The sequence below is a fragment of the Naegleria gruberi genome (assembly GCF_000004985.1).
Source record: "Naegleria gruberi genomic scaffold NAEGRscaffold_14, whole genome shotgun sequence".
Lineage (NCBI taxonomy): Eukaryota > Heterolobosea > Eutetramitea > Acrasida > Naegleriidae > Naegleria > Naegleria gruberi.
Window position 1 is genome coordinate 82200 of NW_003163313.1, and position 12866 is coordinate 95065.

The 12866-nt window shown below is 33.7% G+C and overlaps 6 protein-coding genes and 2 non-coding genes across 8 annotated transcripts; 4 read left to right on the forward strand and 4 right to left on the reverse strand.

Moving 5' to 3' along the window:
• Positions 1-469: 469 nt before the first annotated feature.
• On the reverse strand, positions 470-2949 carry NAEGRDRAFT_47674 (uncharacterized protein; the record flags this gene model as incomplete). The annotated part of the gene is made up of 3 exons (XM_002679272.1): positions 470-847; positions 975-1237; positions 1551-2949. The coding sequence occupies 3 exons, from the start codon at positions 2947-2949 to the stop codon at positions 470-472; spliced, it is 2040 nt and encodes a 679-aa protein (XP_002679318.1).
• Positions 2950-4862: 1913 nt separating this feature from the next.
• NAEGRDRAFT_65408 (uncharacterized protein) lies at positions 4863-5990 on the forward strand (the record flags this gene model as incomplete). Its single annotated transcript, XM_002679141.1, has 1 exon — positions 4863-5990. The coding sequence occupies one exon, from the start codon at positions 4863-4865 to the stop codon at positions 5988-5990; it is 1128 nt and encodes a 375-aa protein (XP_002679187.1).
• A 1797-nt stretch (positions 5991-7787) lies between these two features.
• Positions 7788-8768, forward strand: NAEGRDRAFT_47676 (uncharacterized protein; the record flags this gene model as incomplete). Its single annotated transcript, XM_002679142.1, has 1 exon — positions 7788-8768. One exon carries the CDS (start codon positions 7788-7790, stop codon positions 8766-8768), a length of 981 nt encoding a protein of 326 aa, XP_002679188.1.
• Positions 8769-9679: 911 nt separating this feature from the next.
• Positions 9680-10507, forward strand: NAEGRDRAFT_65410 (uncharacterized protein; the record flags this gene model as incomplete). The annotated part of the gene is made up of 3 exons (XM_002679143.1): positions 9680-10097; positions 10152-10420; positions 10469-10507. 3 exons carry the CDS (start codon positions 9680-9682, stop codon positions 10505-10507), a joined length of 726 nt encoding a protein of 241 aa, XP_002679189.1.
• Positions 10508-11026: 519 nt separating this feature from the next.
• NAEGRDRAFT_65411 (uncharacterized protein) lies at positions 11027-11614 on the forward strand (the record flags this gene model as incomplete). Its single annotated transcript, XM_002679144.1, has 1 exon — positions 11027-11614. The coding sequence occupies one exon, from the start codon at positions 11027-11029 to the stop codon at positions 11612-11614; it is 588 nt and encodes a 195-aa protein (XP_002679190.1).
• A 26-nt stretch (positions 11615-11640) lies between these two features.
• On the reverse strand, positions 11641-11729 carry NAEGRDRAFT_t213. Its single transcript has one exon. It is a non-coding gene; the product is annotated as a tRNA-Cys (tRNA).
• A 314-nt stretch (positions 11730-12043) lies between these two features.
• On the reverse strand, positions 12044-12116 carry NAEGRDRAFT_t212. Its single transcript has one exon. It is a non-coding gene; the product is annotated as a tRNA-Asn (tRNA).
• Positions 12117-12176: 60 nt separating this feature from the next.
• Positions 12177-12551, reverse strand: NAEGRDRAFT_65412 (uncharacterized protein; the record flags this gene model as incomplete). The annotated part of the gene is made up of 1 exon (XM_002679273.1): positions 12177-12551. The coding sequence occupies one exon, from the start codon at positions 12549-12551 to the stop codon at positions 12177-12179; it is 375 nt and encodes a 124-aa protein (XP_002679319.1).
• Positions 12552-12866: the final 315 nt, after the last annotated feature.

The following is a 12866-nucleotide window of genomic DNA, read 5'->3' on the forward strand; positions in this document are numbered from 1 at the left end:
AATTTAAAAAGAAAATGTTGGGTGATGAAGAAGGAGTTTTTGATATGATTATTGGATCTGATGTTGTCTATGAAGAATTATGCATTGAGCCATTGTTAAAATTATTGAATGCACTTGCAGGAATGTCAACAACCATTTTGATTGCCTATGAAAGTAAGTAGTTGAGTTTTTATTGGAATACAAGATTCAATTTATTTCACTGAAATCAGTCCGTAATGATACAGCTCATGAAATGTTTGTTGAAAAAGCTTCCAAACAATTTTCAATGAAAAAACTTCCAACCAAACAACAAAATCCAGAATGTTCAGATGACAGAGTATTTATTTATCAATTAAAGAAAGAATAATTATATGGACCTTCCAGAATTTTCTATTACATGTTAATAATGGTATTATGGACAACCATATCAATATCATTTTCTCCATAACTCATATAGATACCCCACAATCCATTGGATTGTTGGGCGATTCTAATTTCTCCTAGTTGTTTGAGGTGAATCTGATTTAATGATAATATCTTGAGCGTTTAAATAAGTAGACATTAACTTCTCAATGGATTCAGATTTGATATTTGCCACAATCTCATCAAACTCCAACTCGGGGCATACTTCTCCAAAATTTGCAAACCATGCAAGTATCCATTTATCTTCATCTTCTTTCCTATACAATACACTCTTCTCCGAAACATCAAAATTCAAATTTCCAATGTAATATTCATCAAGAATGAATAACTCTACAGAATTATCTCCAAATGGATATTCAATTGAATACTTTTCCATATTATTAATTTCCTTAGCAAGATAACTCTCATATCTGTACTTGATTGTTATTGTTCCAGAAGTTGCCTCCTTTAATTGTATCGTTTTTTCATAGTCTCGAGATGTCTTTAATTCTTCTGCTTTTAATTTCAAACTTGCTTTTCCAATAGTATCCTTAATATTTAAGAATTAAATATATTATATAAATAATTCTTACATTCTTTGTGAATTTATCAAAATCAAATACTGTAAATTTAATCTTAATTCCCTTTCCGTAATCATCAATCTTCGCCAACTCACTCTCAAAATCACAATTCCAGGTTGGATTAAGGCTCTTCATCACGACTGGAGTTTTCCCTGAGAAGGCCAAAGCCTTGCAATCTCTTCCAATGATAGACACTTCCACAAATCCATCACTTGTTCCTCCTACATCCGATACCATCAAATTATTTCCTCTAATAACGGTCAAATGGAATGTGTCTTTACGATGAAATGGCATTTTTGTTTTTTAATTCTATTGTAATTATGTACATTATATTTAATAATTTTGAAAACTTAATAGGAAAACAAATAGATCTCCACTAATTTGATGTTCTCAATTTAAAATCACTAAAGTCAATACCCATAACACTATATCTAATCTTCTTAATGGTATCTTGATCTTTTGCTCCGTTAAGTGAGAAGAAACAATTATCCCTCAATCGACCATTCTCCTCAATTACTTCAACCTCTGTATCGCCAATCACAACAAATGATCTGTCGAATGCTTTCAATAGCCAAAAATCTTGATTACCTTCAACAGTTTTGAAATATTCGAGTGAGTCGATAAAATTGCAAAATATGTTGAGTGATTTTCTATTCTTAAAAGTAGAGGAGTTCTTGTTGGTGTAATCATTGGAAATATTAGTCTTACTAATCATATCTCTCAAAATTTCAGAGAAATAGAATGTTCGGTCAACTTTTCCATTCCTTAAATTATCAAAATACTTGTCAAAGCATTCACTCTTTGGAAGTTGCAAATTCAAAGCAGATAGTACCTCAGATGTGAAATGTTGGCAATTGGCTTTGAATTGGTGATATTGAACTGATCCATTATATTTACAAATAATTTCAGTCAACTTTCTAAATGTTTGCTTAACATTCTCAGCACCACGTATTTCTCCAATGTCAATTGCTGCAATTGTCTTGTCAGATTTGATTTGTTGAATAGAGTCACTCCTTACAATAACAGTTGATGAGTTGAACCATTCAATCTTCCATTCACCAATTAAAAGGCCAGTATGAACAATTCCCATATCAGCATTTGAAAAGTAGCTCATTAACTTGGTCATAAAAGGACTATTACCTAAATCAGAAATCAACAACTTGACTCGCAGAAATGGTTCACAATTAAGCTTCTTTGAATTTTGCTTAACAATAGAACTCATAAATTCCCTATTCAATAATCTATCTTCACACACCAAGTTTTGAGCATCCACTTCCAAATCGCCTGTCATTCTAGCATCTTTGGGAGTTCTATTATTCTTTCTCAAGAAATCATAATATTTCTCTAACTTTTTCTTGGCCATTCCAACTCGATCCTTTTCTAAAAGAGTTAATCTGTTTGCACTATATTGGACATCGGTTGTGGTTGGGTACGCAGTAGCATCAATAATAGCAGGTGTTGGAGAAATACTTGGCTTTGAGAAAAGTGTTTCATTGATTGATTCAAAAGTTTTGTTGGGTTTGTTCACTGGGTTGACAGAGGTAGAATTCTGGCCAGCTTGACCATCTGATTCCAAAGTATCTTCCGAGACATTTAGTACTAATCTATTCGAATCATCTTCAAACTTGACTCTTCCACTCTTTTCATCATCAATTTTCTTCTTCATGATAACTTGTTCCAAAAACACAATTGCAGAAATATTATCAATCTTGTACTTGGACATCTTTTGTTGCAACAGTTCCTTTTCTTGTTGAATTTTGGCATAATTAGTTTCCTTTGCCAACCCTTCGAATAACTTTCCATTAAAATCATTGTTCATTGTTACAGCATTTATGACAGTATCGTTCTTGAAATTGTAATGAATACATAAACAAAACAAGTCCCTATTGCTACATTCTCGAAGAGGTTTTGCCTCTGCCTCTTCAATCTCATCACTGGGTGGACTGATTTCTTCAGAGAATCTAATAATACTTGACGTGTTGCCCATTTTTTTAAATTGTATCATGTATTTTGATCATCTGCTGTCTTTTTCACGTTTTGGAAACGTGATCGGACCTTTTGAAGCATTGTAATGAACAATTTTGTCTGATAAGAAGAAAATTCCAATCGAGAAGTTTGGGACTCAATTCTTTAATGGCATGGTTAAGTAATTGAATAAAAAGACTACAGCACCACAGGTTCCCAAGTTGTCTCCAACCTCAGTACTGATGTGGCTCGACGATGCTTAACTTCTCAAATCGGACGGGATGAGGTGCATTCATCGTGATATGGCCGTAGCCATTCACATTCTTAAAAAGTTATTCATAAACAACTACCTTAATGATTAAATTAAGAAATTGGTTAAATCAATGCAAAAGGAATATAAGTTGAAAACGATTTCAATTGTTAATTTGGACGGGAAGCCTGCCAGGAATATGGCGACAATCCCGCTACAGTCTTTGACTGTATGAACAGTGAAGTCAAGAGTTCTTGGACGAATCTTGTTTGTTCAGGTTATTGAAGAAAGTAAAAAGGTCGATCACTCTTCTACTTATTGATCATTTGATATGATGAATTGTTCCATGAAAATTGTTGAATTAAATAGAGGTCACTATTTTCCCTTCCATTTATATATTCTTCATCATGATCCTTAATAAAATCTATTAAACCGTCACGAATGTTTAAAAATACATCTGCCTCATACCATGATAAGCAAATATTTCCATGTTGTTTTTCAATATAATATGATATTTGATTTGAAATTATTTCAAATTGATAAAGAAATACAAGCATATCAATATTTTAATCTTTAACTTGACATGATAAAATAGACTTGTTAAAAAAATCAAATCATATATTGGCGAAGGTTCTTCCTCATCAATATATTTTATTAACAAAGATTCAACTTTAATTTGTAATATTGTAAGTCTTATCACCTTAATATCTGAATGAGAAATATTATTATCTATAACAAATTCTTAATACAATTATTCTTTTATCACCAAAGTAATTGAGCAATTGTTGAAAGAGTAAATAACAATCATTTATTACCTCTTTAATACACAATCACTGAAATCAACATCTTTAACACTGTACTTGATATGAGTGATGGAATCTTGATCTCTTCCTCCATTAGTTGTGAAGAATCCATTCTCTTTGACTCCTGTAGAATCAAAAGTAAGACAAATTTCATCCTCCCCAACCAAAACAAATGACCTATCAAATGCCTTCAAAAGCCAAAAATCACTTTGACCTGCCTCAATGTCAAAATATTTGATATGTTCAAGAAAATGACAAAATTCATCCAATGATTTTCTATTCTCGAATCTAATGTTCTTCAAACCAATATAAGGGTTTGTAATGTTGCATGTTTTAAATAATGTTGCCAAATTTTCATTCACAAAGAAAGTTCTGTCAGTTTCTCCTCTTTTCAATTTGTCAAAATAAATTTTGAAAGATTCACTCACTGGAAGTGTCAAATTCAATGCCTCTAATAAATCTGAAACGAAATGTTGGCAATTAGCCCCCAATAATGAATAATCTTAGTAATACCGTTTCAGTTTTACCTAGTTGTAATAAACACCGGAAATTTATTTATGATTTTAACAATAAAAGCTGAAAGTAGTTAAATGATGATATTTGAAATATATATATATATATATATATATATATATATATTTTAATTGATGTTAGATATTAGTTGTTCCATTTATTTTTAAACTACTCCATCAACCTCCATGAATCTAGTTGTCTATTTCTTGTTGTAAGAGTTTTTCTTTGTTTTAATTAACAACTATCACAACTCTACTTTTACTACTTCTAATGTTCTTATCGAAGTTTACTGAGATAAAGTAGTGTTTCTTGAAAACAACAATTGAATAAACTAATAATAGAAAGTATGCTCAAAAAAATTGTCATACTATGGTCGCTAAGAAGCCTCAAGATATTGACTCCTCTTCATCTGATGAAGATCTCCCAGCAGTTGAAGTAGAATACCCCACAACACCAGTGAAAGCAAGAAAACAACAAGCTGCTAAGAAGCTTAGAAAGTTAAAGGCCATGTCACCTGTAGCTAATAGAAATAAGCGCAAACAATCTACTTCAGTTTCATCATCTAACAGTGCCTTAGATGATGGTATTTCAACTGTTGTTTCCAGTTCGTTGCTAAGCAATTCAACTTTGTTGGATAGTTCTTCAACTGCACCCTCTTCGTCAAACAATTCGTCTTCTTCCAATTCAGGTAGAGATAGTTTTGCCAGTAGTTCATCTGAACATGATATCATGGCGATCAAAGCCCAAATGCAAGAAATGATTGGAGTTTTGAGAACCGTAACAGGAAATATCTCTGAACTTACTAAGAAAGTTCAGGAGAGAGAAGAAGAATCAGATGATGATTTTGTTAATCCAGAAGCTATATCTCCAGAAGTTTGGTTACGTCAAACTTATAGAGACCTTAGAAGTTCTTACAATGTTCCTTCATCTATTGGAGATGATTTATTACTTTCTGCAGTATCCTCCGAGATACTTAAAGACCGTAAACAAGAGGAGACCAAGAGAAGAATTCAATATTTGCTCCTTAAATACAAGGATGTGATTTCCAAGTTTGCCCCAGACATTAGATTGGATGAGATTAACAGTATTGGTTATTCTAAACTAGTAGAGTTAACTCAAATCAAAATTGAATTGTTGGAATATGCATTGAATTCTCCACTTGATTTTACAGTCATGACAGAGATTACAGAACTTTGTAGAATGATTTGCAAAGTTGAAGCCCTCTTCCTTAAAGAAGGTTTACAAGTTTCCACTTTCGATGTTGGTAGAGAATTCCTTAACAGATACATTTCTACTAATAGTTTCGAAACTGCTGCCGAAAGTGAACTTCATAATATTAGAACAACATATCATTACTACAAAGCAACCAAGCAGCAACAAGGTCCAAAGGGAATTACCAAGAAGTATTCTAAGAAGAAACCGTTTCAAAAGAAAAACAATAAGGGTCAAGGAAACGGTGGTAAATTCCAAGGAAAAGATAAGGATAAGTCAGAATGACTCTTCCACTCCCTCCTTCCAAGGAGGAAGATTACAACAGTTTTGGAAAAAGTGGCAAATCTTCCCCAAAACTGTTGCAGAATGGATAAGAGAGGGTATTCCAATCCATTCAGAAAAAGAAAAATGGATCGATATTCCACTAAGATCTCATTTTTCAGAAAAGGAAGATTCATGGTTAAAGAGCGAAATCTCAGATTTACTCAAAACCAATATTATAGAAATTGGAAACAAGGACACTGTCATAAATCCGATTCACGTGGTTCCGAAGAAAGGCAAAGACCAGTTTCGTCTAATCCTAGATTTGAGATCCATAAATGCTGGTATAAACAACGACTCATTCAAAATGGATCATATTCACAAAACTCTAAAGTTTCTATCAAAAGACATGTTAGGAATCAAAATAGATTTGATGAAAGGTTATCATCACGTTCCAGTGAAGGAAACAGATCGAAAGTTATTGGGATTCAGGTACAACGGCCAGATTTACCATTACAAGTGCCTACCATTCGGTCTGAACATTGCTCCAAGATTATTCTCCAAGATAATGAAGGTCTTAGTTCAAAGATGGAGAGTAAGAGGAATCTCGGTATTCATTTATTTAGACGATATCTTAGTGGTAAATCATTCAAAAGATCAGTTGATCTTAGACAGAGATATAGTTCTAAAGGATTTAGAAGAGTTTGGATTCCTCATTCAAAAAGACAAATGTTGTTTAAATCCAACTCAATTAATAGAATACCTAGGAGTTTTGTTAGACTTTCATCAAGGTTTGGTAAAAATTCCAGAAGACAAAAGGATTACAGCTTTAGAATTCATAGAGGAGCTACTCAATGCTTCCCAGAAACGGCTTTATGTTCCATGCAAGAGAGTTGCCAAGTTCCTAGGAAAGTTGGAATTTCTAACAATTGCCAACAAGTACCTTTCACCATTCATGTGTCGTCTTCGAAAGAACATGGTTTCAGTAGTATCAGGAAGAGGTTGGCACGCATCAATGCAAATTCACAAAGGCGCATTCAAGGATTTATTGATTCTAAGGGAGTTAATTCAAAAGAACGATGGTCATCCGTTCGAATTGGATTGGATTCTCCCAGTGATTGTGAATTCAGATGCAACACCTCAAGGTTTCGGCATTCACTCAGGTTCAATCGTTACTGTTGGAAAGTTCAATGGAGAAGAGCACATCAATGTCAAGGAACTAAGAGCCTTACTGCTTTATTTCAAACAAGCAGACGAATTAAATCTTTATCCAGATTTCACAAATTTCGAATTGAGAGTAGACAACATGGTAGCCGTGGCATATCTAAAGAAGGGTTATGGATCAAAAGACGATCTCGCAAAGATAGCAAGAGACATCTCAAAGATTCTAATGAGAAGAAATTGGTGGATTTGCAAAGTGATTTACATCCCATCCAAACAGAATTTCCTAGCAGACAGGTTGAGTCGATTGATGGATTGGGGATCCACCAAGGAACTAATCGAATTAGTCAACCAAGAATTTGGAATACACCATGTGGACAGATTTGCAACAACGAGTTCGGCAACTACCCTTGTATTCAATTCATGGAAAGAGAACGACGCGTTCAAAAGTCTTTGGGAAAAAGAACTAGTGAGTTATTGTGTTCCTCCAATAGGATTGATCAGTCAAGCTCTCATTCATCTTATCAAATCCAGATCAATAGCGACATTTGTAATTCCAGAATGGAGCTCCTCGATTTGGTGGCCTCTACTCTTAAAGCTATTAAAGAAGAGAAAAAGTATCACAAGAAGGATGCTTTTAATCAAACTATTATCCGAATTATGGATCAAATTCGAAGGAACGACGTTCATAATTGCTCATCTGGATGGAAACTTATACTTCAAACCAGAGATTTAGGGATGTTGGTTTCGATTAAGGAAGAAACCTTCAAACTTTACACTAGAAACTATAATGGTTTCTTATGGTTTATTACTGCATTCAATATTTCAATGGATGACCCTTATGCTATTGAGTATTATGCAGCTTATCTTACAATTCAAGGTCAAACATCTCGTGTTGAAGCCTTGAGACCATCCCTTCAATTTTGGGCCAATATTGAGAGAAGAGTTTTTCCAATTTCATGGTCTTATGATAAGATTAAAAGAGGAATTACTCTTATTTGGTCCTTGATTGATAGAAAAGCTTTGAAACGTGATCCAATTTTCTATCATCATATTGAAGGTTTCATTCAGAGAAAAGATCATTATGATCCTTTCATTTTCAAACTCACTAGTGCCATGTTAGTCATTGGTTTCAGACTTTTCGCTAGACCAGGTGAATTAGCTAGACTCAAGTGGGGTTATGTTACAAAGCTTAGAAATGGTAACATCAAATTAGATCTCAGTGGTCACAAAACAGATTTCTTTCTACTAGAAAAGCCGATTACTATTGACAAGCATCTTGAAAATCCTTCAGTGTGTCCAGTGAAATTGCTTTTTGATTACATAGACACTGTACAGCATTTCAAAAAAGCAGATTCACCATTGTTTTCATTGCAGGACAATATTTTCTTCAACACTGAAGATGTTTCTCAACTTATCAAGAATGCTATGTTCTCTGTTGATTCAGAAATCACTGTTTCTGGTCACAGTTTACGTATTGGTGCAACTACTGAGAGTATTATCAAGGGAATTCCTACTCAGGATATTATTATGGGGACTAGACATAAGGATGTGAAATCTTTACAACCTTATCAAAGACAAGAAGCTCTTGCAGCTCGCCACTTGTCTACTACTCTCCTTTCTCGGGACAATATCCATTAGTTTATTTATTGTTGGTTTTCTTTTAAGAAACATGTTCTTATCGAAGTTTACTGAGATAAAGTAGTGTTTCTTGAAAACAACAATTGAATAAACTAATAATAGAAAGTATGCTCAAAAAAATTGTCATACTATGGTCCCACCCTTGCCCACCCTCTATTATTATTAGTTTATTCAAATCAAAGGTTCTAACCTTTGTCCTTAATACTTTGGAATGTGATTTTTTAACCAATCCTCAAATATTTTCTCAATTGATTGAAAGATTTCACTCTATTTGTATTATTGAAAGATGATTGTTATCATCTTTTTATCTTTGTATTATTATTTGATATTTGACATCATTTATTGATGTTTTTTATCATGATTGGTGATCTAAAACCAATTGTTGGTGATCTAAAACCGACAGATCAACTTTATGTTGATTAGAAGGTATCTGATACCTTTCCCTTACTATTAGTAAGGCAATATGTACTGAACATACCTCTTTTCTCATTCTCGTTTTGATTCGTAAGTGTCAAGACGGTTGAGTAGGTTTTTTAATTCTTAACTTTTTAGTTTTTACCGATTTTTTTTTTTTTTCCTACAAGAGTAGGTTTTTTTATATGGGAGTTGTTTCTCCAAAAAACAACTTGGTTTATTGTCAGATTGCTTTAATTTAGTTTAGTTTTTGCTTTTTGTTAAGAAATCATAGTATGATTGTATTGATTAGTTTATTTAATTTCTGGACCTGCTGAATAAAGCTTAATGCCTAAAAACAGCAGTAACCAGGCTACAAACTACCTAAGAATAGGTAGAAGTTGTAGTGTGAGCTTTATATCCATTAGTTTATTTATTGTTGGTTTTCTTTTAAGAAACATATCAACTGATGGGTAAAAACCACAAACAAACCAACTAGCTGTGACCTTTCAAAAAAAATGCAAAGACCAAACATTTCACAGGATTTAGAGTCTCACATTTCCAGCAGCACATCAACAGCTTCATTTTCCAACTTACCTTACGTTAATTCAGAGAAACATCTAATCAAGTCAAATGTCAATGGCAAGTCAAGATGTAATTTACCTACAATTCTCTTACTATTATTCATCCTCACAAGTTTGGTGATGATTTTTTATTTGACGTCCAAGCGAGGAGTAAGAGGAGAAGCCAGAGTATTCCCTGTCACTTATCTAGATGTCGATTTCACAAATTCTGAAAATTTAAAACTCAACCGAGTGAGAGGTCTTTGTAAAATATTCTTATCAACCTATTATTTGTTTAATTATAATGAAAAATCACCTAATTATGTTCCACCAACAGTTATTGGTGCTGACGGTGCTCCTGAAGCAAAATATAGTAAGTTTGATGGTTGGCATTTAATTAGTGAAAATTGACATGTGAAATGTAAAGCTCATTGGAAGAAGATTGAGAGGACTTTTCAATTTTTATCGGGTGGAGAGTCTAACTATATTGATGATCATGATATTATTGTTTTCAGTGATGCAACAGATGTTTTATTCATCAATAATATTGAAAATGTCAAGAAAGTATACGAAACTTACTATATCAAGGAAATTGCTAATATTGATTTGAAAGATAGTGAGAGAGATTGGCCTATTGTGTTTATTGCTGAAAAGAATAAGTGGCCACCAAATGATTTCATTCAAAATATGTTTACAGTAAGTGTTTCTAATAGAATTTACTAATTTTCTCGATTCATACTCTAGGAAGATTGTCATAATTATGTGGGGGTGGGTGGGTCGTGAAAAAAGGATGTCCATAATTACGTGGTCCAGAGTGGGTCAGAAAGTAGAGCAGAGCAAAAAACAAAAATTGGCAAAAGTAGAGCCGAAGGTTTATTAGCCAAGAGTGAGACAGTGTTCAAAGTATCAATTATCACTTGTTCTGCTAGCAACAAGTACTTCTGGGTTCTTGATTGTTTGTGTACCAACAACTTTGGGCAGGCATTCATCTAGATTGTTATGGTTGAATGTGCTATGGCTGATGTGGAAGGAAGCAAAGGGAGAACTCTCCTCCTGGTACTGATGAAGGTTGGTAGTTAGCAGGGTGATGAAATCATGAGTAATTGTTGTTTGTTGTTTTTTTTTGTTGAATATAACGGTCAGAACATTCAACTTTCAGCGGTAACATGTTTGGTAGTGTGAAAAAACTCACATGCAGTGGCCAGGATTTGTTGGGACGATCTTACAGTGAGGTTGGGTGGGTCAAAAAGTGAGGGTCGTAATGACAATCTTCCCTATTAGAAAACACCTGAGGAGGAGAATATGGTCGAAAAATACTACTATGACATTAATGGCTATAGAGTTAAGAGAAATTGTGCATCAGCAAATGATAGAATTTATTTAAATAGTGGACTTTACGTTGGAAGAAAACGTGATATTAGAAAGGCACTTTCCATTGGATTGAATGTGAAAAGAGGTGAACCAAAGGAAAGAATTGAAGATCAAGCGCTATTCCAATACATTTATGCCACCAATAAGTATCCAATTCTTATGGATTGTGAAAAGAAAATGTTTTACAGTCCATTCTCAGCTTGTGATACAATTGTTAGTGAGGAAGAGAAGAAGTGGTCGTGTTCTATTCGTGATGGTCAGGAGGAGACACCAGATAGTGTTGTCTACGTTCATTCAAATGGTGGATTTTGTTATTCACTTTGTAATTGTTTCACTTCAATGAAACAAAAAGGAATGTTCAAGAATTTAATGGAACAGTATCAGGACAAGTTGAGTTTCAAGTCGTATGATATTAATTCTAGAAAAGTGAGAAGTGTTTTGATGAAATATGCTTGTGGACACTTTGTTGATGAAGATTTCGCTTTGGATTCATGTAATACTCAACCTCCTCCTGCTTAGATAAAAAGATTTGTTTGATAAAAGGAAGGGTGGTACGTGGATCGAACACGTGACCATCGGATGTCTCCTGCAATTAACTTTGCAATCCGGTGCTCTACCGCTGAGCTAACCGCCCTTGTGTTGCAGTCATAAAATATTAACTTATTGCTGTTAGCATTTATTAAGGTTAAATTGTATTGATGAACAATTTATTGTGCTCCCTATGATTTTTCTTCTTGTTAACCATCATTCTCACTATTTTCCCAATCATATTGAGCTAGTAATTCTGTAATCTTTTCGTGTAATTAAAAAATTAGGAAAAGCTATCATCACACCATGCCATGGATGGCTGGCCTGTTTATCAGGAGGAATCAGTAATTCCTTTATTCACAGAGGCACCACTCTGGTCCAACTCTGCTGATAGTAATAAAGAATAAGAAAAAAGGTTAGCTCCCCCTGGTGGGCTCGAACCACCGACCTGCAGATTAACAGTCTGACGCTCTACCGACTGAGCTAAGGGGGATATATCGTTCCAAAAAATTTTATCATTAAAAGCCAAATTATATTAAGGAACCTTTTTTATTCACAACAAGGAAGCCAAACAAGCCCTATTAATTCTCTGATTATTTCTAGCAAATGTTGATTCTTCATAAAGCTTGCTATTCTTATCAGCTCCACTCAACGTAAAATCAGATTGTTTAGCTAAAAATTCAACAAAAGCTTCCTCACTAGCAAACTTTTCAATCGGATCAAAATCACATCCATCATTACAATAAGCCAATACATATTCCGAATTTTCATAAAACAACGCCAATCCACAATAATCACGATGATTATTAACAATGTTCTTTCCGGAAACCAAAGCTTTTGCAACTTTAAGAGCAAATTCACTTCCGTATTCAACATTGGAGAGTTGGGCAATTCTCTCATCAGAGCACCAAGCATGTTCGTTCGTCATTTTTTTTCTTTAATTGAAGTGGTTGTAAGTACTAAATGTTGATGTATTTTTTTTAAAGTTCCTAAGGTAAAGTTGCGCAAACATTTTAAATACCTTTTTAAGGTGAGAAGTTCAAATATAGAATTTTTATTGGGAAAGGAAAATTTAATGAGAAGTGAAATTGGTTGATGATTTATGTAACTTTGAGAAGAATTTTTTCTCAACGAGTAAACTATCTTTTAGACCCTTTATGTTACAGGAAGAGTTCCAAAAGTTCCAAGAATTTCATCCATGTGCTTTTTTACAATTTGATATATGTCAACAAGAGCTGAAATT